The sequence below is a fragment of the Malus domestica genome, chromosome 11 (assembly GCF_042453785.1).
Source record: "Malus domestica chromosome 11, GDT2T_hap1".
NCBI classification, from domain to species: domain Eukaryota; kingdom Viridiplantae; phylum Streptophyta; class Magnoliopsida; order Rosales; family Rosaceae; genus Malus; species Malus domestica.
This window is the reverse complement of record NC_091671.1, coordinates 7794360-7818367: the sequence shown is the minus strand read 5'-3', so window position 1 is coordinate 7818367 and position 24008 is coordinate 7794360. Positions and strand designations below refer to the sequence as shown.

The following is a 24008-nucleotide window of genomic DNA, read 5'->3' as shown; positions in this document are numbered from 1 at the left end:
GCATTTCGTTGAGATACTTTGGCATGGTATATTTCTATGGATTTTCATCTTAAGCATGATTTCTGATATAGCATATATTATCATTTTTCTGGGAAATTATACAGGTTTTACGGCGAGGGGTTAGAACTTTTGAGAAATGAAATGATTTTGAAAAACTTTGTTTTTGCCCACTCACACATTATGTTTTGCGTCCCTCCAGGTTTTAGGTAGAAGTGTTTTGGTGGCACATGGGGATTTCGACGGTGGTTCTAACAGAACATCACAATTGTTGGATCACCCTTGGTGTTGTATGTCCAGTCGGACTGCACTTAGGCTATTTATGCTCTGATTGTGTATTTCACACTTAATCTCGCACTAGCACTTTCTCCTAGCTAGTATTGCTGGTAACTTGGTCTTTATTTATTCGTATTTCTTTATATCTCTATTGCTTCCGCACTGTGCACATGGTTACGTTACCCTCACGTGACGGCCAGTATGCCCCGATCTAGGTCGGGGTGTGTCACTTTAAATCCCAAGTGGCATCTTTTATCAAAATTCCAGTCGGCATTTTTTGTCCAAATTAAAAGTTTTATAAGATTTGAGAAATGTGGGGTGTATAGAAAATGTGGGGTGCATGTTAAAATGTAAGGTGTATATTGAAAATGTGAGGTGTGAGGGTATTATGGGGAAGTAAGTGGAGTGTATTAAGATACTTTTTCATTGAAAAAGCAAATATGATGTGTATTAAGTATGTATGGTTTATTCAACAATTTGTGGGGTGTTAATATAATAAGCCTATAATAAATAAGGATAACCAACAAACATGAACTTTTAGGACATTTATTAAAGATGACTGGATTTGGTATTGATTACATGATCATAAACCTTTCACAGAAAATGGAAAGAAAAAAAAAAAAGAATAACCAATGTCCAAGTTCTACATTACATTCTAACGCATTCTTATTTTTAACTAGATACAAGAATCACTGACCCCCAAAAAAAAATTACAGATACAAGATAATCAAAATTTTTTAATTTTTTAATTTATTAATCATGCGGTTTAGTGGTATTTCTTTCCCCTGGTGAGTGAGAGACCCTTAAGTTCAAGTCTCATGAATGACAAATTCAATACCAATTTATTGTTGACCCACTGTAAAGCTTAGTCGCCATGCCTCAGCATCGTTCTATCAAAAAGAAAATTAGTTCATTAATCCCAGATCATAACAATTGCTATGACTCCCACTCCAAGAAGCACAGCAACGAACTTGAAAGCTGGAGTATCGAAGTAGCATTTAGCTTGTGGTTTAAACCCTTTGGCAATGAGATGGTTGATTGCAACATAGATGAAAACTCCACAAGCAAGTCCCATTGAAATGGCATATATCCAATCAGCTACATGTCCTTGAGTTGTGGCGTTGATGGCAATGCCGATGCCTACTCCAATGGGACTAGAAACAGCAAAAGCAAAAGAATAAGCTGCAGTTACTAAGAATGCTCTTTTGGGTAGCATCCTCAGTAGTGCAATCCCCATAGCAATGGCTGCAAAAATCTTGTGTAGTGATATTGTCCATAGGTTCCTCCATGCATCTGACTTTGTATCTGCGATAGACAAAGTAAACGAGCGTTCAGATTCCGAATCCTCATAGGATCTTTAGCGGATGTCAGTTACAACAACGGTTTTTACTTTAAGGTATAGCTAGAGTCGGATTTGGGAACTTAGAGATTAGGGTTTAGCTCTCGCTAAAAAAAAAGTTGAACCGTAAACATTGACCGCGAGCTTTTTAGCTGATTTAGTGCGTCCTTCAAACGATCAGAAGTGCCATTTAAATGTTTCCTGATCAATTTACAGCTACAAATATACCTTTAAGAACAAAGCTCCATGCATACATGCATAGATATGCATACTGCAATTCATTTTCAATGTTTAGAGACGTATTAAGTTACTAATTAGTTAGCACTTGAGCATTCTATGTATGTTTGGATTTGTTGTTTCGCTTAGGTTCATATGAATCCTGCAGTTTCAATTTTTCAGTGAGGTCCTTGCTTGTTACAATCAGTGACAAATTTTATCGTTAATTTATGAGATGAAATTGTTAGTTCTTTATCCTACAAATCAATTCTTTAAAAGTGATTTTAACTAGATAAGAACTGGTTTATTCTTATTTTCCTCTTTGAGAAACATAAAGATCACTGATTTAAAGTATAAAGACTTGTTAATACTTGAAAAACAAAATTAAGAATATAAGGAACAATTAACTGAAATTAATCATTTTCTCATATTTATATGGATAAAAATTACCATGAAAGATGATGAGTGGTAGATATATACGAATAATAGACATATATATGAGTTAATAAAACTCAACAATATTTCAATTAAGTACCTGCAACTCCAACAGCAATGCCCTCAAAAACTGAATGAAAACACAGCGCAAGGATGAGAAGTATGGTGTCTCCGAAAGACGATGTCTTCAAGAAAACTGGGTTGTCGTCCTCTCCATCTTCCTTATGATCATGCAGTGCAGCATTCCTTCCCTCCTCCACTTCCACTCTAGCTTCTCTTTCACCCGACCTCGTCACAAACAGCACAACGCAATCTCCAAGCATGGTTAGCAGATAACCAGCCGACGCTAGCATGAATGCGAAAGGGTATGTTTTCGTGGTAAGCTCACGAAATGTCGCATCTGCGTCACTCAAGAAGTGCATCAAAGAGGTACCAAGAAAAACCCCACCAGCGAATTGCGTCCCCATGAGAAGAAAGCTTTCGTTCCATCGATAAAAGTAGGGGGAGATGCCACCGGCGAAAGTGCTCACCAGTAGAATAATCAAGCACCATACTTTCACCAAAACCAAGCCTTTCGTATGCAGATCAACTTTATGTCCGCCGCTATCATCATGGTTGCTGCCGCCATGACCGTTGACTAGGAATGGTTGCAGGGATAAGAGGAGCACAGATGCTAAAAGAAAGGTTGACTTAACGAAAGGAATGGAAGCCATTGATGAGTATGAAGTTCCTCTCTCACACACCAATGATTTGCGTGGTAAGTTACACGAAGACTTGTAGTTGTTTATATGGTCTAAAAATAATAAATTAAACACAACCTGTCCGGCTAAATCTTGGTCCCATTTTATTCTCAATTTGTAGTACAATTTGACTTTCGAAGATCGTATAGCCTTGATGTACTACACAATTAGCTTATATGGTTCGACATAGAAGCTATATTCCAATATTGTATCCAAAAATCCTGTTGTGATACGGAATATAGTATACTCCAGAATATTTAATTATTAGATCTTGATTATTGTTTTTTTTTTTATCAAAGATCTAACAGTTAAAACTTCGAAATAACGAATAGCCTAAAGTTTATTAAAAAATCCCTATTCTACCTAGTTGAATGAAAAGTACTACGTACATGACTTATCAAATCATGAGATAATGAGATAATGAGCGATGCTAGATGCAAAAGAACAAACATAGTATTGATACTCTCGAGTTTTTAACCGTTAGACCTTAGTCATTGTATCTTTAATTAGAGATTTAACTCAATGTCTTGAAAACCCTGGAGTATACTTGAAAATCCCTGTTCTATTCTATTAAAAGGAAAGTACCACATATATGATTCATCAAAGTGATGCTAGATGAAGACAAAAAAAAAAGAAAAAAAAAAGCAATATCCAGCAGTATGATGAACTTTAAAATAATAGTGGTAGACTTGATTTTTATACTAATATGGCACGTCACATCTCCCACCGTCGATATCACATTCCGCACGATATATACACATCATTGAGTCAAATAATTCAAAATTAAAGGAGGTTTTACATTCCTGAACTCAAACATACTGGTTATATCCAAGTGATGCAGATAATGTCATTATTTTGCAAATTACGAAATTATGTTGGTAGGTTTACTATACAGATTTGTATATGGCTCATCAGATGGTTATGCCATGTCCGAACCGTCCGATCCACTCTCCCGGCTCTCCTGCCATGTTGACCCAGCTCTAAATTTACACACAGGGCATGTGCCTTGCTGCCGGAGCCAAGGATCTATGCAGTTAGCATGGAACTGCGAAAGGAAATGATAGGTTGAAATTAGAACATATAAACCAAATAACAAAGGGGTCGAACGGGCCCTAAGAACTGCGTCAGGAAAACCAGTATTGTAGTAGAGGGAGGATGGAAGAAAATGTGTATGAGAAAATAAGTCGAATTTAATGGATCTTACGAATTACATTATGTACTGCTAATGATAATGATTATAAACACAAATTGATACGGGTAAATTCCGAGATTGTGTACTGTGAGACATCAAATAATTCAGCATCATCCAACAAATTGTGGTAATTATACAAAAATTAAGACTCAGAGAATGTTTGTGACATATCGTTAATACCAGTAAGCAGAGGGTGTACCTGATGCAAACATGGCAAGCTACGAACTAGGTCCCCTCTGTTAACTTGCTCTAAGCAAATGCTGCATGTCAGCTCATTTTCTAAATCCTTCATGCTCCCGTCCATCCTTTTGGAGACTTGCTCCTTCATGCTCCCATCTTGCTTTGTCAGCTGGAAAAAATGGAATTAAGAAATTGAAAGCTATCCACATAATGTACGCATAAAAATGACAAGGTGCACAAAGCATTTGGGAAGAAAGAAAGGCCACAGCAAAAGATGCAACCGCTATAAAATTAAACAAAAGTAAACAGTCTAAGCTATCCAAGCCAGCCATCACAGATTACACAATGTTTAGCCATCACAGTCTGTACACTGAGGCCTCGTTTGATATCTAGGATTGGATCGGACTGGATTTGATAACAACATTGAAGGAAGAAATGGATGCCAACTTTCATGACTAATCTGTGTTCTACCCTCAACTTGGAGAAAATGGAGTCAGCATCCATTTCCTTGGCACCAAAAGAGGCCTGAGTGTTGAAAAAATGGAACCAAACATAGCTGTTTAAATCAAAGAAAAAGTAACAACCAACGGGCAATGTTTATTAAATAGGGAACCACCCACACATAGGAAGGATTCTAAGAGAATACCTCAACTGGAGCTGAAGATGATGATGCATGTTGCAGTGACGAGCCATCACTAAAATAAAAAATAAAAACATCTTATCAAAAATGCCACATTCAGTAAAGTTAGAGAGAACATTCTATTTGGTATATACTAATATGGATGAAAGAGTTGCAAATATATAACTTTTGTTTTCTCGTAAGTGATGCAAATAAGTGATATCATGCAATAGTGATGCAAGTGTTTTTTTTCTATCTTACACGTTCTCTGGGCCAGTGACTTTGTGCTTGTGGACGGGTAAAGCATTAATCTCCTCCTCACTCATTGAAGTTGCTGTTGAGGCATTATCAGAGTCCAGAGCCCTCAAAGTATCATAATCTGCAATAGAATGTATAGAACAATATATCAACTTAACTTCAAAGAGTGAGCCACACTGATGACAAAACTTATCCTAAAAGTACATTCTGACAGAATGACAGTACCTAGATCATCAAACTCACGGTCAAGCAGTGCCAGCTGGAGTCTTAGTCCTTGTAATCGTCCTCTGGTTGCAAAAGCTATTGAAGGTGGCATGTGCAGTCGCAGTTCCGTATGACTGAGCATGCCACTTGCAGCTGCAGCATGTGATCGGGCTTGGGCTTGAAGTTGCTGACAAGTTGCAAACATCCTCAGGGTTGTGGCCATCAAAAAGACACCCACAACTAGCCACAGCTGCATCCATAGATACAGAGGATGACCTAATTATCATATAAGTCTTATGTTCCCAAATTGCTAAAGTGAATCACCAGTATGCTTACATTGGATGGTGAAAACATACCAGAAAGTTCGGAGACATCTGGTGAGAGTTTAATATCATGAATAGGAGTATAACTGTTGAGAAAACAGGCAACTAATGGATTACAATTATGCTTTAGTACGCAGCATGCAATGAACAAAAATCCAGAAACAAATGCAATACCCGTGACAAGAAATGCCAGTGAATTCATACTAACTGGTCGAGCTGCATGTATACGCTGAAAAAAAAAAAAAAAAGGAATAAGTGTTAAGTCAGCATAATGACATTTATGTTTCCATTTCATAATCAACAGACATCTATGAGTTATAAATGACCAGGATGCAAAATAGATATGTATACTAAATCGCAACAAATTTTTATGTACATGTTTGTTAATGCTCATACCATTGCTGGTCGTTCGGGAATATGTCCTGGAAAGCCACTTTCAATATCTGCTCTAGTCCCTCGGAAAACAAAACTCATGGTTGCAAAAGTTCACGAATTCCCCTACTCAAGAAATTAGTATAAAGATAAGTATACGGAAGCACTCAAGTATCCAACTATTACAGTTCGTATATCTTTCAAATTTGCAACTCCTGCAAAAGTTCCATATAAAATCGGTTACTACACAAACAAAATTTAATGGTGAAGTAGAGGAAATGTTGACATGCCTTGGCAAATTTTGTCCAAAACAAATCATATTTTCATTTAAACAAGTACCTAAAAAATGCTTCCCACATGGAAAAGTTTACCACAAATTATTTTGCATTTGAAAAGAAATCAAGATGAGTACAAAATCTCAATATCTTGTATCACATGGATGATGCAGGTTCGTCAGTAAATACAACCTCACAGTCACAGCTCACACTCCGTCCCTACAATTAGTCTATCAAACTTATAAAATCCACCACAAATTCACAGAGGTCCAGTTACTCTGACTGCAAGACTAAAATCCGTATAATTAAGCTTTCAATTCCACTCTTTTTTTATTCGGCTCATAATGTGATTCACATTATGTAAGGTGAAAACAATTGGGTAAACTGCATAGAACATTTTACAGATCCTCTATAAAATATAGAACTATTTTACTAAATGGGCACTTAACAGGCAATAAAACACGTTTTAGTGTTGCTTTATTGTCTGTTTAGCGTCCCTAAACTGAAAAAGTTCTATCTTTTATTGAAGATTTTGTAAGAATTCCCTCTGCAATATATTCCCCCAAAAAAATTGCCCATTAATGCATTTGAAAATCAAAGAAATGGAAAAAAACTGTTAAAGCAACGCAGCCGAGTTCACAAATTTCTTCGAAACACACCACTAAATTACTCGCTAACTCAGTTACCAAAAATTAAGAGGAATGAAAGAACTTTCTAAAGCCTCCCAAATGACACTAGCCTGTGATCATCACTAATATTTTCTCAACAAATCATCAATATTGTTCCTTTTTATTCATTTTGGTAACTAAATCAACAATTAATTAAGCCCTCCATTGTTGCAAATCATCCATGAGCTTACTAATTTCACATTGCTGTACCTAGTTCTCCCCTGCACCCTACATTATAAGTACATGTGGCAAATATAAACACAGATCTAACAAATTATACAAATTGTAACCGATCATGCAATTTAAAACTGAAGATGTTAAGATTAACCTCCGATTTTTCTGGAAGATTAGAGCTACAGAGGGAGAGAGTGTGGAACTGTGCGGAAAATGCATAAGCTAGTACAATTTTCATCAAATTTTCTCGAGAAACAAACAGAAAATTCAAGGGAAGGGGACTTACAGGTGTGAAGCGGAATGCAGAGAGGTGGAGTGCAGCGGAGATTGATATGGAGAAGTGGAGGGAACGAAAGAGATAGAGAAACGAACACCCTTCTTGTCCCAACAGTTCCTTTATTTCCAATTTTTTTTTTTCTTGGGGGCGAAAATTATATTAGTGAAAATAATAGTAATTTATATAAGTTTTGGGGAAGGGTCTAGAGGCTGACACGTCAGCTTGCTTTTGATCCAACCGCTGTCACTACTTCGTGAGCATGCGAGGGTTGCTCCGACGCCGTAGGATCTTGAGCTGCCACGTGGGACCAGTGAACTGGCAAAATAAAAAGAAATGTGCAAATCCTTTTTCCGATAAAAATATGGGAAAAGAAAGTAAATATTTGTTTAGTTTGGTACAAGTCAATAGTGACATCAAAAAAATTATTTTGGATAAACTTATGGTTTTTTTAATAGGGAACTTTAACGAAAAGCACATGGTACTGTTCACTTTAACGAAAAACCACATTTTACACTAAAAAGTCAATCCTGGTACTATTTACTTTACCCTTTATTTTGTATTTATCATTAAAACTCAAAGTTTTCAAGCCCTTTTCATTAGTTTTCTTTTTTTTTAATTATTTTTTTATTTTTTAAAAAACTAAAAACAAAACAATTATTAAATTGCGCTTTAGAATTCAAAATTAGTCTTTGTTCTACGAAAGAGATTTCGAACTCAAATTTCATAAACAAAAGTTGACAAAAAAAAAATGTAATATTTGATACTCTATGATATTTTCTTGTTATGTATCATTAGTAATGTTCTAAAAAACGGCCTAAGCGCTGGGCGGTGGTGACCCAAGGTATTTTCTGGCAAATTGGTTGGAACAATCGGATGGACTCTAGGCAGCGGCCTAGATAGGCTGGGCGCTAGGCGGGCTTGGCGGTCCTAGGCGCTTTTTTTTTAAATTAAAAATATATATAATCCTAACTACATTACTATATTTCCTTATTTCCCTCCTATTTTGCATTTTATGTGGTTTTAAATTGTGAATTTATTATACATGTGTTATCTTACAATACTTCTCACTATGGTTATATGACATATATGCTTAATGTGTTTTTAAATTTTGGACTTGTTGGATACTCTTTTTGCATTTTATCATTCTTTTATCATCTTATCCATGGATTTCATACAAGTATAATTTTTTGTAAGTGCCAATATGCACTTATTTATAAGATATACAATAAATTTACCAAAATCCGCCTAGATCCCGCCTAGGTGCCTAAGCGCTAGGTGCCAAGCCACCGCCTGACTAGCGCCTAGCGTTTTTTAGAACCTTAATCATTAGTGCCAGATTGACTAAAATACTCATCAACTTAATGAATATTTAGACATTCAAACATCTCAATTGTGTAAATTGATTCAATTTCAAGACTTTAAAAGTCAATGTGAGAAATTTGAAACCTCACAAGCCATTTTAAAAACCACTACAAATCTTGAGGGTGTAAATGTAGTTAGCGCTACTTTCTATGTGCATATATCCTTTTTTTCATAATTAGTTTTTATTGAGAGGAGGAAAACTTTATTCATCATGGTAAACTTGTGTTTTCTTTCATTTTTTATAAAAAAATTATAAATTAAAAAAAAAAAAAACTCTCACCTCTAAGGGCTGGTTTGGTATTATTGTACTTTAAAAAAAAACTGCTTCTGCTGTATTGTAAGAATAAGCTCATTTTTTTTTTCACCCAAAACTGTGAAAATAAGTTGTTTTTAAGTGTTTACCAAACACCTTTTTGAGCTCAACTTTTTTTATACCCACTTTTTATAAAAGTACCGCAGTACCAAACCAGTACTAATACTCTTTTAATTATTTTTTTTGTCAGCACTCTTTTAATTAATCTACAAGGGTTTGAAGCGTGCGTTTGATTTGTAGAAGAAAAATATTTATTAGAAAAAGAATAAGTCTACCAAAAATAAATAAAAGAAAGTAGACATGTGTCAAATTCTGATTTAGAATGATGATGACCTTGCTACCAATACTCTTCCTCATACTTGGTCTAAAAAGAAACCAGATCCTCTTTGGGATCATTTTGGAAATCCATAAATTGTATCACTTATAAATTATACGGTCAGAAATCATTTTAAATTCTTTTATTTAACATTGAACACAAATAATACCTGACGAAAAATAACCACACGATATACGATGAATGAACATGATTCAAAAATTCCTATAATCATCACAAAGAAGATCTGAAGCAGATCTGTTGGGTCTAGAAATTCCATTTAAATATTTAGTCCACTCTCTCCTTACGCTCCGTGCACATACCATATCACTCTCTCTTTGGCCTTGTGCTTAAGCTTTCTACAATGGCTGCCAAAGGGCAAGTCTCCGGTGATAGAAGTCCCTTTGGAACCCCCTACCACGGCACTGACATAATAGCCAATGACCAAAGCAACAAGGCATCGACATTTCATGTGACTTTAACGAACACTGAGCATTTGTTTGCTTCATTGACATTGTTGATCAAATTAAAATTTTATTTATTTGAAATAATTGATAACACTTAATTTGAGTTTGCAATGAGATAAGACAAGCACAGAATCCCCACATATTTCTTTCTTGTCAAACAAGCAAAGTCACGTGGATTACTTTATTGACAATCAAGCAATCATCCTCCAAATGAGACATTTTTAATTGTAACATGAATACGAGTGGTACACCACGTGTTTTTATGTAGGTGGTGGGAAATTTTATTTTTTAAGTTATTAACTTTTTAACACACATATTCCACTATTTATATAATGACACGTGGTGTACTACCTCGTGTGCCGATCACACTACAATATTGAATAATACACATAAATACCAAAAATATAATATATATATATATATTATTATAATGTCCATAACAGAAAAAGATAGGGGTGTGATATCCACACACCCGATTTTACTTCTCACACACCTTTTTAGTTTTCGTTCGTCGGATCGGATAAATTGAAAAAGATCAACGAACAAAAATTATCAGTGGTGTGTGAGAAGTGAAATAAGTTGTATGGATAGCACACCCTAAAAGATCATTAGGAATACTAATTACGTACCAGGTGGTCAAAGTGGAGGGAGCTTTGAGATTTAGGAAGTTGAGTAATAAAACACCAGTTAGCATCGTTGATTAGTATTAGTTTTGGATTAGATTAGTCTCGATTGTTGATTAGTGCTTCCTTGTTCGATTTGAAAGTGCTTCTATTAGTTTATTAAACTCATTTTTAATCGGGTTATTTGATATTAAGCATTTGAACGATCAGAAAATATGTGTTTTGGTGAAACTATGAGCTGGTTCTTGATCAGCTGAAACCATTGTTGCCAACTACCCATTAGCTAAGCCATACTCACCACCATAGTATAAAATATCGATGATATCGGAAATATCGGTAGTTCAAAAACATAGAAATATCGGGATATTATCGATATCGATAAAAATTGAATAAAAACCACGGAAATTGTAAGAAAAACTTGGAAATTTTTATTGAAACTTTGAAGAATGTTTATTTAGTTAATTATCTATTAGTTTTTAAAAAAAATTAGAAGGAAATGCATTACATGATGGATTTAACTGATTTAAGTTGATTATACAGTGAGCTGGCAAACACTGTGAGTGTAGAAAATATGTAGTAATTAATGAAAAAAAGATTAAACACACCATAATCATTTATATATAATTATTTACTACAATATTTTACACTTTATATATTGCATGGTAAGATACATGAGTAATTTAGTACCACATAAAGTTCCTATGAGGTTCAAAATTTTCACTATCTTCATCATCTCTATGTGTAGAGTAAGTTTATTGTGAAGAGTATTCATCAAATGATAAATCCCCAAAATAGTTTTGTATGTAATTGTTAACATACCACTCATATAAATATAAATATTTTAGCATATTATCATTAAAACATAAGTGATATATGGTGGTTACGGTGTTGGAGGAGTAAAATGGGAGGGGTTCAAATCCCCTTTGTGTTTTTTTTTCCTCCCTTTTTTTTCTTTTTTTTTTCCTTCCTTTACATCGATATTTTCGATATTTTAGCAATATTACACCGATATTTTGACAAAATATTGCTGAAGTGTGAGTTTTTTTTTTTTTTCTTTTTTTTTCCTTCCTTTACATCGATATTTTCGATATTTTAGCAATATTACACCAATATTTTGACAAAATATTGCTGAAGTGTGAGTGAAATTATCGACATCGATATTTTCCGATATTATCGTCAATATTGTCGATATTTGTACTATATGTACATGGATATGTTCTGAAATATCCGTGATTCGAAAAAACCGAAATATCCTCGATATTTCAGACTATGCTCACCACCTACCACCTGGTCACTTTAGTAAATCCGCACAATTAATTGAAAAGATAAAATACATGACATTTTGTTAGTGATTTGGAATACCGCCACCACTTTGGCATAAGTAAGTCATGGTTCAAACTCGATATTTCAGACTATGCTCACCACCTACCACCTGGTCACTTTAGTAAATCCGCACAATTAATTGAAAAGATAAAATACATGACATTTTGTTAGTGATTTGGAATACCGCCACCACTTTGGCATAAGTAAGTCATGGTTCAAACTTTTTAAATTGTTTTAGTCTTTTTAGCTAAATAGGTCTATAAGATTGGTAAAACTTTTATTTTTATCTCTGGAATTTAAAATTGACAAGCAACTATCTTTTAAATAAGGATAAAATGACAAAGAATACCCTCAATTTTTGTCAAACTATTTTTAATCATTGTTTATTATATTTTGATCCTTATTTAACAGAGATTTTTCATAGAATGACTAAAATGATTGGCGGTGTACAAACTTAGAGACCAGTTATATTGATTTCAAATTTCAATAATCAAAGTGAGAAATTATGTCAAACTCGTAGATCATTTTGGCTCAAATGCCACTTTTTTACTTTACTTGATACAAAGCAATATTGGAAGAGGGGGATTTAAACTCAAAATCTCGAATGCAAGAGACGATACTTTTAAGCAACCGAGCTACAAATCCCTCTTTTCAAACAACTGTTTATTTATTTGTTATGAAATTTATATCTTCATGCCCTAGAACTTAAACTGAACAAGATATCGAATGAGTAATAAGGTCTGACCAAGTAACTTAGCAGGAAAGAAAAGACTAGCACTTTTGACCAACCAAATGAAAGGTGCTCAACATTACTTTTACTTATAATATTTTACTTAGTTTAATTAGATGTGATGAAGGAAGATATGATCACGTATCTTTTGTTTGCAGAACAAATCAAATCCAAAGTCTACAAGGGCATATGTAGTAAACTTCGTTGAATTAGACATATAGTTTGACTTGGATTCAGTAATCACTTCAACGAACGCTTCCTTGTTCTAATATTCTATTGCATTGCCAGACAATACATTACATACATGCATATATATATATATATATATATATATATATGAATATATGAATACTGTTATCCAAAGAGATTTCTTTTTTTTTCTTTTTTCTGTGATGGAGATTAGTTGTGGAATCCATTATACATCGTTATTCAACGATACAAATTGTCTATTTTTTTAATCTTCATGCATAGATCATTCTTTCAAAAATCTAATTCAATTCGAAACTATTTATCCACTTGATTGTCATGATAAAATTTCAATGTTCTTATAACATAATGTTCGTCAATTTCTTTATATTCAATTAGATATCTCAAACCTTTCCAATTTGGCTATTTTGCAAGGATTATCTATAAAATGCATCTTGAAAAATAGATGGTTCAAATCGTAAAAGTTCGATATAAAGTGGACCCCACAACTAATTCTCATTTTCACAAAAAAAAAATGGAAATCTCTTTGAATAAAGGACATGTATATGTATACATATATATAAACGTTCCTCGTTTGGTAGGCTGTTTGGATAGTACCAAACTAGACTTTAAGTATTGAATGAGGCTAGCTAAGGTGTGGGACGGAGCTCTGAGCTTTGATCGACCCATATATGAGCTTCGATCAAAAGATCTCTTATTTTTAAGATTTATGTCCAAAATTTGAGTTCTAGTCGAAAATTCAGCCAAGGACCCCAAACATCGTCCAGAACTCTCGTTCAATATACTAATCACATAATTAACATGTGATACGCATGTGAAACGATACAATGAAAGAGCAACCATATACAATATAACAAGAATTTTATCTAATTATGAGGTGACGAGTCACGAAAGTTTGAATAGAAGAAGAAATTATCCCATTTGATAATGCAAGAGCTCTCCTACAAGTGAGTGGGGCACGTTGTTAGTGGTACCAATCAGCCAGCTAAGGTAGGCCACAGGAAATGGTGAAGAAAAATGAATGAATGTTTCACTCAAAAAATGAGGGCACAACTCACGAGATATGGCGCTGTAGATAGCTCAATTATTTGAGCCAGCACAGCTTTATTACAAGTGGCATATTTCACACAAAAAAATATATATATTTGCAGACTGCACACTACCACCACCAACAGTTCCATAGTTTGGTGCTTTCCAGCCACAAAGGCCAAATTTTGGAGAAATTTTAAATTTTGACGGGAATACGGATGGTACATCAAATGTTTTTATACAAGTGGTGGAAAACTTTAATTTTTAAGTTATTAACATTTTAACACATATGACCCACTATTTCTATATAAACACATGATGTACCATCTCATGTGACGATCACACTGAAAAATCTCTCAAATTTTTGGATCATCCCATTCAATTGGTACTAGGAGTCTACTAAAACGGGGATTGGTTATCGAGTTCATCATGCATCAAATTTTAATAATTTGAACGGTTTATTTTGTAAATTTTGATTCGTAGATCATTCCTACAAAATTCAATTCAATCTGAAACTATTTGCTCATTTAATTGTCATGATGAAATTTCAATGTTTCTTGGAACAGAGTTTTCATCAGTTTCTTTGAACTCAATTAGATATCTCAAATATTTTCGATTTGACCATTATTTTGCAAAGATTATCTATGAGGTGCAACTTAAAAAATAAATTGTTCAGATTTGAAGTTTAATGCGGCGTTGACCCCGCAACTAATCCACATTCACTAGGTACTAGGAGTCTACTAACATATAGTATAACCAATTATTTTATTGACAACTAATAAGTTGGTAGTACTAAAAATATCAACAATTTGACAACTTGTTGATCACATATCAAACTACATGTCTACACTTAGAGAAATACAATCAACCGCAGCATAGAAACGATTAATGTTACGGCATAAGAACACTATACGAACATTACACCAGACAAACACTACGACAAATGAGAACCGTATGAATCGTTAAAAGAGCAAAGTTCTGCTCGAGTAGAATACGTATGTCATATGTGTTCAGACGACATAATTACACATGCTTACAATACCTAAGATTTCAAATTTCAAATTCTATAAACGCTTTGTAGCTAATTCTTCATGACATGCAAAATCAAGATGTTTTGTTACAAATTGAGCCGATTTTGGCCAAACCGGCAAACTTGAAAATTCTTCGAAACTCAATGCTATAATAATAAAAGTATTTACAGTGATGAATATTTCAATAAATTAATAAACAAAAAGAAAGAAAAGAAAAGAAAAGGCCAAAACTGTGGTCTTCCTACTCATCCAACGCCCACGCCCTGCCACGCCGGTTTACGAACCGCCCAAACACCGAACTTGACTGACTTCTAGTCAAACCCGACCCGGGTTCAGAATCCGAACCGGACCTCGAAGACGATGAATTGGTACGTAATCGCCCCCAGAACGAAGCTATATTACGAAAAGCCCTCCGAATCCCAACCCTTTCGCTCCCTCTACTCCTCGATGCCCATAGTACCCTTCTCGGAGCCCCGTTTCCATTGAACCCGCCGTCCATTTCCGTGTACACAACCGGTAATTCCCTCTCGCCGGGTCTTCTGCCGCCGGAGAACCTCCCCACGGCGAAACCGCCGCCGGGTAATCTCCAGATTGTCAACCCCATGGCCTCTTCCTCGAGACCCGGATCCGAATTACGGTTGTTTTGGTCAGCGGGTAGCTCGTGTCGGCAAACCGGGCAGGAGTTTCGCATCGAGAGCCAGGGAAGGATGCAATCCGGGTGGTATATGTGCTTGCACGGCATTTCCCGGGCCTCCGACCCGAGTTCGAATGCTTCTTTGCAGACGGCGCAGTGTGAATCCGAAACGACGTGAGTTTCGGCGATTAGAATAACGGGCATAGATTCCACGGCGGACTTAGATGCGGGCGGGTTTTCGGGTCGGCCCAAACCGGTGATTTCGATCTGGGAAAGCTGGTCGAGTAAACGGTCGAATCCCGAGCCCATTAAAAACTCGGACATGGTGGGCGGGAGGGGACGGAGCCCCGACCCGGTAGCGTCGTCGTAGTAGAGTTCGAATGAGTTGGAATCGGTATTGGCTTCAGTGCCACGTAGAACGATGACCGGGTTAAAAGGTGACGACCGGTCGCCGGATGCTCGTCGGACCCGGCGAGATGCAGGAGTCGGGGTTTGACCCGGTTCATCATCGTGGCGGTGAGATGACGGGAATCTACGGCGGAGATAGTTCGGCTGCGGCAGCGGCTGGGGCATCGTCTCGATCTCCTCGAGGAAGCCGGTTTCGCAGTGGGGGCACGAGAGGGCGGAGTCCAGGGCAAACACTCGGACGAAGCGAGTGCATCTGTAGCACCAATACGACGCCGTCGGCGGCGGCGATGGCATGGCCATGGAGGTTTAGAGATCTGAAAGGGAATAGAGAGAAGGAGTTCTAGAGAGAGGGCGAATGTGAAATGAGGAGTGGAGGGGGAAGAAGAAGAGCATTTTATTGAGGCACGCGTGGAAGGGGGAAAAGGACGAAATAGGGTTCGTAGCGTGGCGCGTGGTGTCACGTCAATGATTAAGTCAATAAAACACATAATTTGGGATTAAGTCAATAATTAAGAGTAAATGTCCGTAAACTTTTTGGGGGATTTTTTTTTTTTAATTTAAGACAAGAATGATTTTTCCATATTGGTAAGAAAAGCATATGAGTTACCTAAATTTTTAAAAATGTTGTGGCATAAATTCTAGCAAATTATTAGTAAATGGTATTTTGATGTGCTTGTGTAAATTATTAGTAAATTATATTAGGATACTGGAAGATCTTATTTCTTTACGATTATATTCCTTGCACAAGTGTTGGGAAATACACATCACACAAATTCCTCAACTCTCTCTTCTCTTTTCGCCGCACCTCTCATCTATCAATAAAATAGGCTGCAACAAGAAGGGTTTTATTAGCATTCCTAAATAGTTATTTCGACGTATTTGTTGTACTTTTATTCTACATTTTTTCAAAGTTATTATTGGAAATAAATGGCAAAAATATTGTCCACAATGATTATTTTTTAGTGGAAATAACAGATAACAAGCGATAAATATTGGAGAACTGAACTTGAGACCCCGTGCAAGTAACAACCCCTAGAGAAAAGAACAAAGCCCTCCATAGGGAGAGGGAAGGAGGAACGTCCTCCCTCCTCCCTTTCATCGTTTCTAGGTTTCGTAATAGTAAATAATAAGTAACTTATGGTGACGTAGTCTTTAGCTATGCTCAATTTTCAATACCCAATCACTTATGTTTGGCTCATCCCTCAAATCCTTCCTCAAGTCCACCTTTTCTAAATGTTTTCGTTTTCTCTAACTTTTTTTCTATATCTAATTTGAAGGACTTCAGTGCAATTTGTCCATTTGCCAACTTTATCTAATGACGACTCGTAATAATCACTATTACGTCTACGTTTTTCCTCTATTATGCGCATTTGGATCATTGGAGATTGATTCATCTCCAGATCCTCCATTTAGTCTATAAGTTCTTCATGGCTAGATGAGGTGGGTTGAATTGTGGCGCGCCTTCCATTCATAGTGTTAGTTACAATTTAGGGTTCATTTTTTGGTTATTTTGGGCTATATATGTGGACTCGGGTGTGGGTTATGCTAGATTTTGGTGTTATAGATTTTTTTAGTTGTTAGTTTAATCAGTTGGGGCTAGTGCTTTTACAGTAATGTTAGACTTCCTGTCAAGAACGAATATCTTTAGTTGATGTATTGTTTAAGTTGTTTTAATGAATGTTGTATTTCTTTTAAAAAAAAAGTGTTCTATTTTTTTTCCTTTAGATATTTAGACATTGTTTTTTGACAAAAAAAAAAAGAAGAGATATTAAGATTTTGTTTCAACACTTACTTTTCCCTATATCCTTCCATTAGAAAAGTCGATCATGAATGAGTTGAGATAAGAAAACACTATGGACACTTACAATAGGTTAAAATTGACAAATAAAAATGGTTAGAGCTTCGAAAAATAAAAATCATGAAGAATTAAAAGTATATACTCTCATTTTTTTTATTTGTCGGTTAGAGTTTCCGCTGCTTTGCTCTCAGCTGTAAACTTCACAGCAGATCAGCAACCTCGCAAAATGCCATTGCACAAGAGCTTCCAAGAAGATGAGGCAGAATAGGCTCATCCCTTCTGGATCCATACAAGGACCGATGATACCTCAAGCCCGAATTCTGAGGCGTTTTTACCTCCAACTAGCAATGGAATTTTAGCATATTTTGTTTTTTGATTCAGGAGTTTTAGTTTTTTATTCAAAGCTTAATGTTTTTGTACTAAATTCTTAAGAATCCATCCAATGGTAAGAACTCATAAGAGTCGATTTTCAAATGTGTTTTTTCACGATTACTTTAGTCGAATTCCCTTCTATAAAAAATATATACTCCCAATTTTTTTGGTTGGAAATAAATATATTCTCTTTAGTTAAAACTAAAATAAGAGTACCTTAAACAAAATATTAAAAATATGAAAATAAAAATTTTAGTTGTTTGATTTGGATTAGGGAGTTTCTTGGAAGCTACCAAAAACGCCCCAAAGTCAGGTCGGTAAATTTAAAAGAGAAATTAACAGGCATGTGATTAAATTTGGTAATTGAGATCTGAACAATAATAACTAGAAATTAATGAGGGATGGCGCGTAGGTGGGAGACGTTAACTCGAAACCGGGGGACGCCGAGTTTGAAATTTAAATTGGTCGCCGGTTTTCGGCAAGAAGATTCCGAAACCAAGGAAAAGGCGCGTCGCCTGGATTGCCTTCACTCGTCTACGGAGACCACAGCGCTGTATGTGGACTCCATGACATTGGGTCCCACTCCCCCCGTCCAGACCTGTTTTTATTTTTATTTTTTATTAGGTGTTGAGTTCCTTCCAGTTCCATCTGCATAAGTGGACTACTCTACTCACGGTTGGATTTATTCACAACAAAATGGAAAATGCTAGAGATATCGTGTTTTTAGATCATATTTTGTAGGTCGCATGATTTATTCGAAACTCTCGTGCAACAAAAAAAAGTACTTTGATGTTAATTCAATTTTATTGTATTAAGTTCAGTTATTGCTACTTAGTAATGTATTTTAGTGATATTCTTCTTTATTTGTAAAATTGAGGTTCTACGGTCAGCTCCCACAAATTATAAGTTCGATACCAGATTATTATGATCGGTCCATTATGTGATTACTCCAAATCTCTAGTGTTTAGTGTATATATATCATTGCATACAAAAAACAAAAAGAAAAGAAAAAGTTTATTAGTGAGCGTTCCTTAGAAATTTAGAATATAAACCCTTTTAAAACACGTATTTTTTTATCAATATATTTCTGTATTGAAATTTGAAAGACATCCTAAATTGAAATTTCCCTCTCGGTATGAACAAAAAGAAGGACATAGTCATAAAGTTGGGATCAATACCAATTTTATAACTTTGGGGAGTTATTACTTAATAAGATTCATTTGCCGCCAAACATTTTATTTCTTACACATATGTCATTTGTTTACTTGTACTCTAAGGTGTTGTTTCTTGATGCCCAATGTCCCATTGCGTATATAACGGGTGTTGAATACCTTTTCTTTTTCTTTATTAAATCAGCCATGCCATCCAAGGTCAATATGAAAAATCAGTTAACTGAAAATTTGTGTTGAGTTGTTAAAAAAGAAAGCATCAAACCCAAACTGGAAGCAAAAATTGTAATTATGTAGACGTGTGTTTCTTTAAGACGAGAATCTTCTTATATTCGTTTTAGGGTATGTATGTGATACCCAAGTTTGTGCGTGTCGCGATAGAGTGTTACGTTCCATAACGTGACCTTAGCGGCATTACAATGCAAGTTTAGATACTAACAATGATGATAGCGATCTAATTGTTAGTTTAGACATGACTGAGAGATTTAAGTAGGGGAGATAGTGATACATGAACTGGTGTCCAACTTAGTATAAACGATAAAATAGTCTTATTAGTTGGAGAAGGATTTACATGGCATAGAAACACTGTTATTGTAATATTTTTGCGCCAAACACATGTACTTGTTAGATTGGAACATAACACTACATGAGGTGGTGATACACTACAAAAAAATAATATAAGTGGACAATATGGTTGATATGTCTTAATTTTAGGCTATATGTCTTAATGAAGCTTCACTTATACACAAGATTCTACAATACGTTAGACGCTAGCTAGGCGGCGGGCATGAGTCTAGCGCCTAGGTGTCCAAGAGGGAGCCTAGGTGGTTTTTTTTAATTTAATTAAAATTTCTTATATAACATATGAATAAATGTCTACTTATACACAAATAGATAATTGTATTGATATACATAAATTGTAAAATATAATAACGTATAGATTATAACGTATTAAAACATATTGAGACCATGGGGAACAAGCATGTAATGAGCGTTCATCCAAGTATTAAATGAGTCTTTTACAATTTATTGAAAAATTAATATAAAAATGAAAGTTCTCTACTTTCTATTTAAGTGAGAGTCGTGACCTAAGTGGATGCTTAGACAGGTTTAGGCAGGTTAGGTGGTCGCCTAAACGGGTTTAGGTAGGCTAGTCGCTCTCTCTTAATTTTCAAACACCCAAGGATTACTAGGGGTGTTGGCCGCCGCTTAACGCCTAGGCAGGGCCTAAGCAGCGCTAGGCATGAATTTTTAGAACAATACTTATACGACAATATGTTTGAGTACACTAAAAAATTTCTGGTTTGTGATATATCGCATTGATAAAACAAGTATATATAACATGTTCTTAGGTGTAAGTCCAATATATGAGTTAAAGTATAAGCTTATTGTGGGCAAGAAAACTAGGAAAAGTACAATAATATTGTTGGTTGGATTAGGGTAATAATATGGTAATTTAATCATGGATATATTTGATATACTTGTGGAGGACTGTGCTTGGCTCTATGCTTAGAGATGGATAAAACTTTTGATGAAATGAAAACAACTACCGTATCTTTTAAAAAAAAAATTCATGGATATTGTACATTAATCTTGTGGGGTAACGATATTGACCCCTTGAAAAGTGATTATGAATGCATGTTCTCCAGTACGCTCCCCTTCTTTAAGGGGTAAAGATTTAGAAATCTTTATATTAATACTAACACCATTTTGTCCTCTAATCATCATAAAAACTTAGTTGGAGCAAGTGCTGGATTGGAATTCACTATATTCCGGTATCAAATTCTCCCGTCCTTTTAGTATAATGAGAATAGTAATATTGATTATAATAAAAAAAATTAATCAGAGAGAAATATATCCCAAAAAATGTGAGAGTTGATAAAGGTACAATAATGTTATTTACTATAGGTTGGTAAGACATCAGCCAAGAAAACATTATTAGGTACCACCTTTTTCCAAAAGAGGATCAGTTGGTTGTTTCACTACTGCAGTCTACCAGGGCCGGTAAGACTCACAGAGGCATTTCAGTCTCTCTCTAATCACCATTGTATGATTCACGAGTTCCAAAAATTGAATTCAAGACGTATCTTGTAGAATATAGGACTGGAATTCGTCCCCAAAGATTGAACTTCCCCCTAGTGCTTCATTATTAGGTGCCACTGACTCGTGTGAATATTATTGGTCTCCATCCATAAAAATAATGGTGAATAATTTTCAATTTGTTTAGTTGCATGCGTGAAAAGTGTTAAACTACAAATTGTACGTGACAATGGCTTGCATTTAAATTACTTTCACTCAAATTCCTAGTCAAGCACCATGATGCTTTACAAGGTAAAGATAAAAAGAACGATGGATGCATTACTATTTTGTAGATCACCGTCCAAAACATTGATTATTCAACTTAAATTTACGGATCGTTTAAATCACCGTTATAGCAGAAAATACATGAGAAAAAATATAGATGACATATAGTAAAAGATGAGAGGAATGTAGAAGAGATGCATATGAATGGATTTGGATTCTCTTCTGAGCCTCCTGACCAAATCTGAGGTCATTCTAAAAGTTATAATAATTGTAGCCGTTGGATCAAAATCCAACGACTCGTGTGATTTGGTCAGGAGGCTTATATTTCTGAGCTTAGGAGACGATCCAAATCTGCATATGAACAAGTACGTATTAAAAGTTGAGCCTGTTCAAGCTCAGAAAGTTTGCGGTTGTGAGAGTTGAGGGTTCAAAATTGATGGAACTTGAAGTAGCGAGGTTGAAAGTGCCATGACTCTCTATTTTAGTAAATTCTGCAAAATGAAGAGGATGGTCACCTGAAAGTGGTACCGGCCAGTCACTCCCTAATGCCCGTATTAGGTGTTTACTCAATTGATGAAAGAGTACAAAGTTGGTACAAAGTTAAATTACCTTGATATGAAGGGTCAACGGAACTCTTTACTCGTGTTGACATCACACCTTTTGAATGGTTGAGGCTGATCATTTAGAACATGATACTTGACATTTTGGGTTTGTTTGGGAAGTTGGTGTTAGGGCTAGCTTCAAGTACTTGTCGCCTAGATAGTTTTACGATTTTTATCTCAAATGTGATTCGTATTTGATACCAGAGAGCATCTTGTTGGATGACTACTCAAATTGAAAGCAGAAAATGCCTAAAAAAGCACAAAAGAGCCTAAAAAGCAATGTTTATATGATTTCTCAAACCTTTGCGAGTGCCATTTCTTCTTTGAGTCATCGATAATGGAATTATGCTACTTTCCTTTTGTTGTGGTCAACAATAATGCTACTTTGAGTTGAGGCTTTCCCCAACTCTCATCACTTTTCCAAGAAAACAAAGAAAAAAAAAATAGGCAAAGTTGTTTGTTGGAAGAAAATATAATGCTTTCTCATCCTGGTCTTGGGCAAAAGCCAAAAAGCAAATATTCTTGTCACAAAAAGAAACACATTTTGCATTTAAAGTCAATCCTTTTTCAGCCAAGTACCATCAAAATATATGGTTTCCTTCATTTTTTTTTTAAGGCGATTAGTTGGTGGCTTATGACATGATGGTCCACCCTTCGGGAAGACTCATAAAGACATTTCAGCCTCCTTCTAGTCACAATCGTGTGATTCACCAACACCAAGAATCAAACCCATGACGTACCATGCAAAATACAGGTTTGGAATTTGTCCCTAACTACTAGGTCACCCGTGGTGGTTTCCAAATATATGGTTTGGGGTCTAAGTTGTTTGGAAACTTCATAAGGGTAGTCATATAGGGCCCATTATTATAAATAGCCCAAATTAATTTCAAACCCCCAATATAACTTTGGGTCTTATCCGAACTTGGTATTGGGTAGGGCTGAGTTGTTTTGCATTATCACATTAAACCACAAAGCCCAAGCAACAGTCCAAGGCCCAACTAAACCCTAGAGCCAATTCTTGTCTCTCTCACACATTTTCCTCCAAAAATGTCGGTTCGTTCTAGAATTATCGGGCGAAAAGAAACGGAGGTGCGTTGTTGAAGAATCGTAATTTATTGTAGTGTTTACAGAATGGTGAAAATATAAAGTGGATGTCCGGAGAAATAAGAGCGCTCGAAAACAAGGATTTTCTCAAAATAATTGAACTTTCTAATTTATTAACAAAACAAAAAATTCGACTCGAATGTAGGAAAATAAATTAACGTGTCCTAATTAAACGACCTAACTCACGTCCGCAAAACAAGAATGAAGGCCGATGCAAAGCATCCAAGGCCCAACTTTGCATTTGCTTTCATATTCTCCTAAGTCTATATGCAATCACAATTCTAGACTTGGCCACCTATCAATGCACACAGCTTAACCGAGGGAACCCTTTCATTCTAAATTAAAGAGTTCGGAATGAATCCCTCATTACTGCTCAGAAGATAGGTAATAGGTAGGGATGACATGATTTGAACCTGTAACATTTTGTACCCAAAACAAACGAGCTACCAAACTGCGCTTATAGAGGGACCCAAAGCAGAGCCACGTGCCTTTGGCCATTCACTTGAAACTCTCCAAGACTTGAGAAATGAGAAAGCATTCGCACATGACCTTCCCTTAAATAAGAGTAAAAATACCCAACCCAATTGCTATAACTTGCTCACTTTGAATGAATGATATAGAAAGAAAATTGTTATTTAAACTATTTAATAACAAAAATATTATTCTTACCATCT

At 35.6% G+C, this 24008-nt stretch overlaps 3 protein-coding genes across 4 annotated transcripts; all 3 read right to left on the bottom strand.

Moving 5' to 3' along the window:
* Positions 1-799: 799 nt before the first annotated feature.
* On the bottom strand, positions 800-3067 carry LOC103447517 (zinc transporter 2-like). Its single transcript, XM_008386715.4, has 2 exons — positions 2364-3067; positions 800-1578 (listed from the first exon to the last, which is right to left on the bottom strand). Exons 1-2 carry the CDS (start codon positions 2974-2976, stop codon positions 1187-1189), a joined length of 1005 nt encoding a protein of 334 aa, XP_008384937.2. The 5' UTR covers positions 2977-3067; the 3' UTR covers positions 800-1186.
* A 599-nt stretch (positions 3068-3666) lies between these two features.
* LOC103447516 (E3 ubiquitin-protein ligase SDIR1-like) lies at positions 3667-7701 on the bottom strand. Of its 2 annotated transcripts, none has more exons than XM_029088354.2 (9): positions 7555-7701; positions 6176-6366; positions 5954-6008; positions 5813-5865; positions 5478-5706; positions 5256-5373; positions 5022-5070; positions 4395-4544; positions 3667-4048 (listed from the first exon to the last, which is right to left on the bottom strand). In XM_029088354.2, exons 2-9 carry the CDS (start codon positions 6251-6253, stop codon positions 3923-3925), a joined length of 858 nt encoding a protein of 285 aa, XP_028944187.1. In that variant the 5' UTR covers positions 6254-6366; positions 7555-7701; the 3' UTR covers positions 3667-3922. The 2 variants fall into 2 exon arrangements, with proteins under 2 accessions (XP_028944187.1, XP_070663866.1); XM_070807765.1 differs by having other exon boundaries at positions 6176-6277.
* Positions 7702-14960: 7259 nt separating this feature from the next.
* Positions 14961-16378, bottom strand: LOC103447514 (E3 ubiquitin-protein ligase RDUF2-like). The gene has a single exon (XM_008386712.4). The coding sequence runs from the start codon at positions 16283-16285 to the stop codon at positions 15185-15187; it is 1101 nt and encodes a 366-aa protein (XP_008384934.2). The 5' UTR covers positions 16286-16378; the 3' UTR covers positions 14961-15184.
* Positions 16379-24008: the final 7630 nt, after the last annotated feature.

Excerpts from the sequence above, each read along its gene's own strand:
- LOC103447517 (XM_008386715.4), bottom strand. The coding sequence starts at position 2,976 with ATGGCTTCCATTCCTTTCGTTAAGTCAACCTTTCTTTTAGCATCTGTG. Across the intron at positions 1,579-2,363 it reads CATTGCTGTTGGAGTTGCAG|ATACAAAGTCAGATGCATGG; the intron begins GTACTTAATTGA and ends TGTCTATCGCAG.
- LOC103447516 (XM_029088354.2), bottom strand. The coding sequence starts at position 6,253 with ATGAGTTTTGTTTTCCGAGGGACTAGAGCAGATATTGAAAGTGGCTTT. Across the intron at positions 5,707-5,812 it reads AGATGTCTCCGAACTTTCTG|CTGTGGCTAGTTGTGGGTGT; the intron begins GTATGTTTTCAC and ends CTATGGATGCAG. Across the intron at positions 4,545-5,021 it reads CATCTTCAGCTCCAGTTGAG|CTGACAAAGCAAGATGGGAG; the intron begins GTATTCTCTTAG and ends CATTTTTTCCAG.
- LOC103447514 (XM_008386712.4), bottom strand. The coding sequence starts at position 16,285 with ATGGCCATGCCATCGCCGCCGCCGACGGCGTCGTATTGGTGCTACAGA.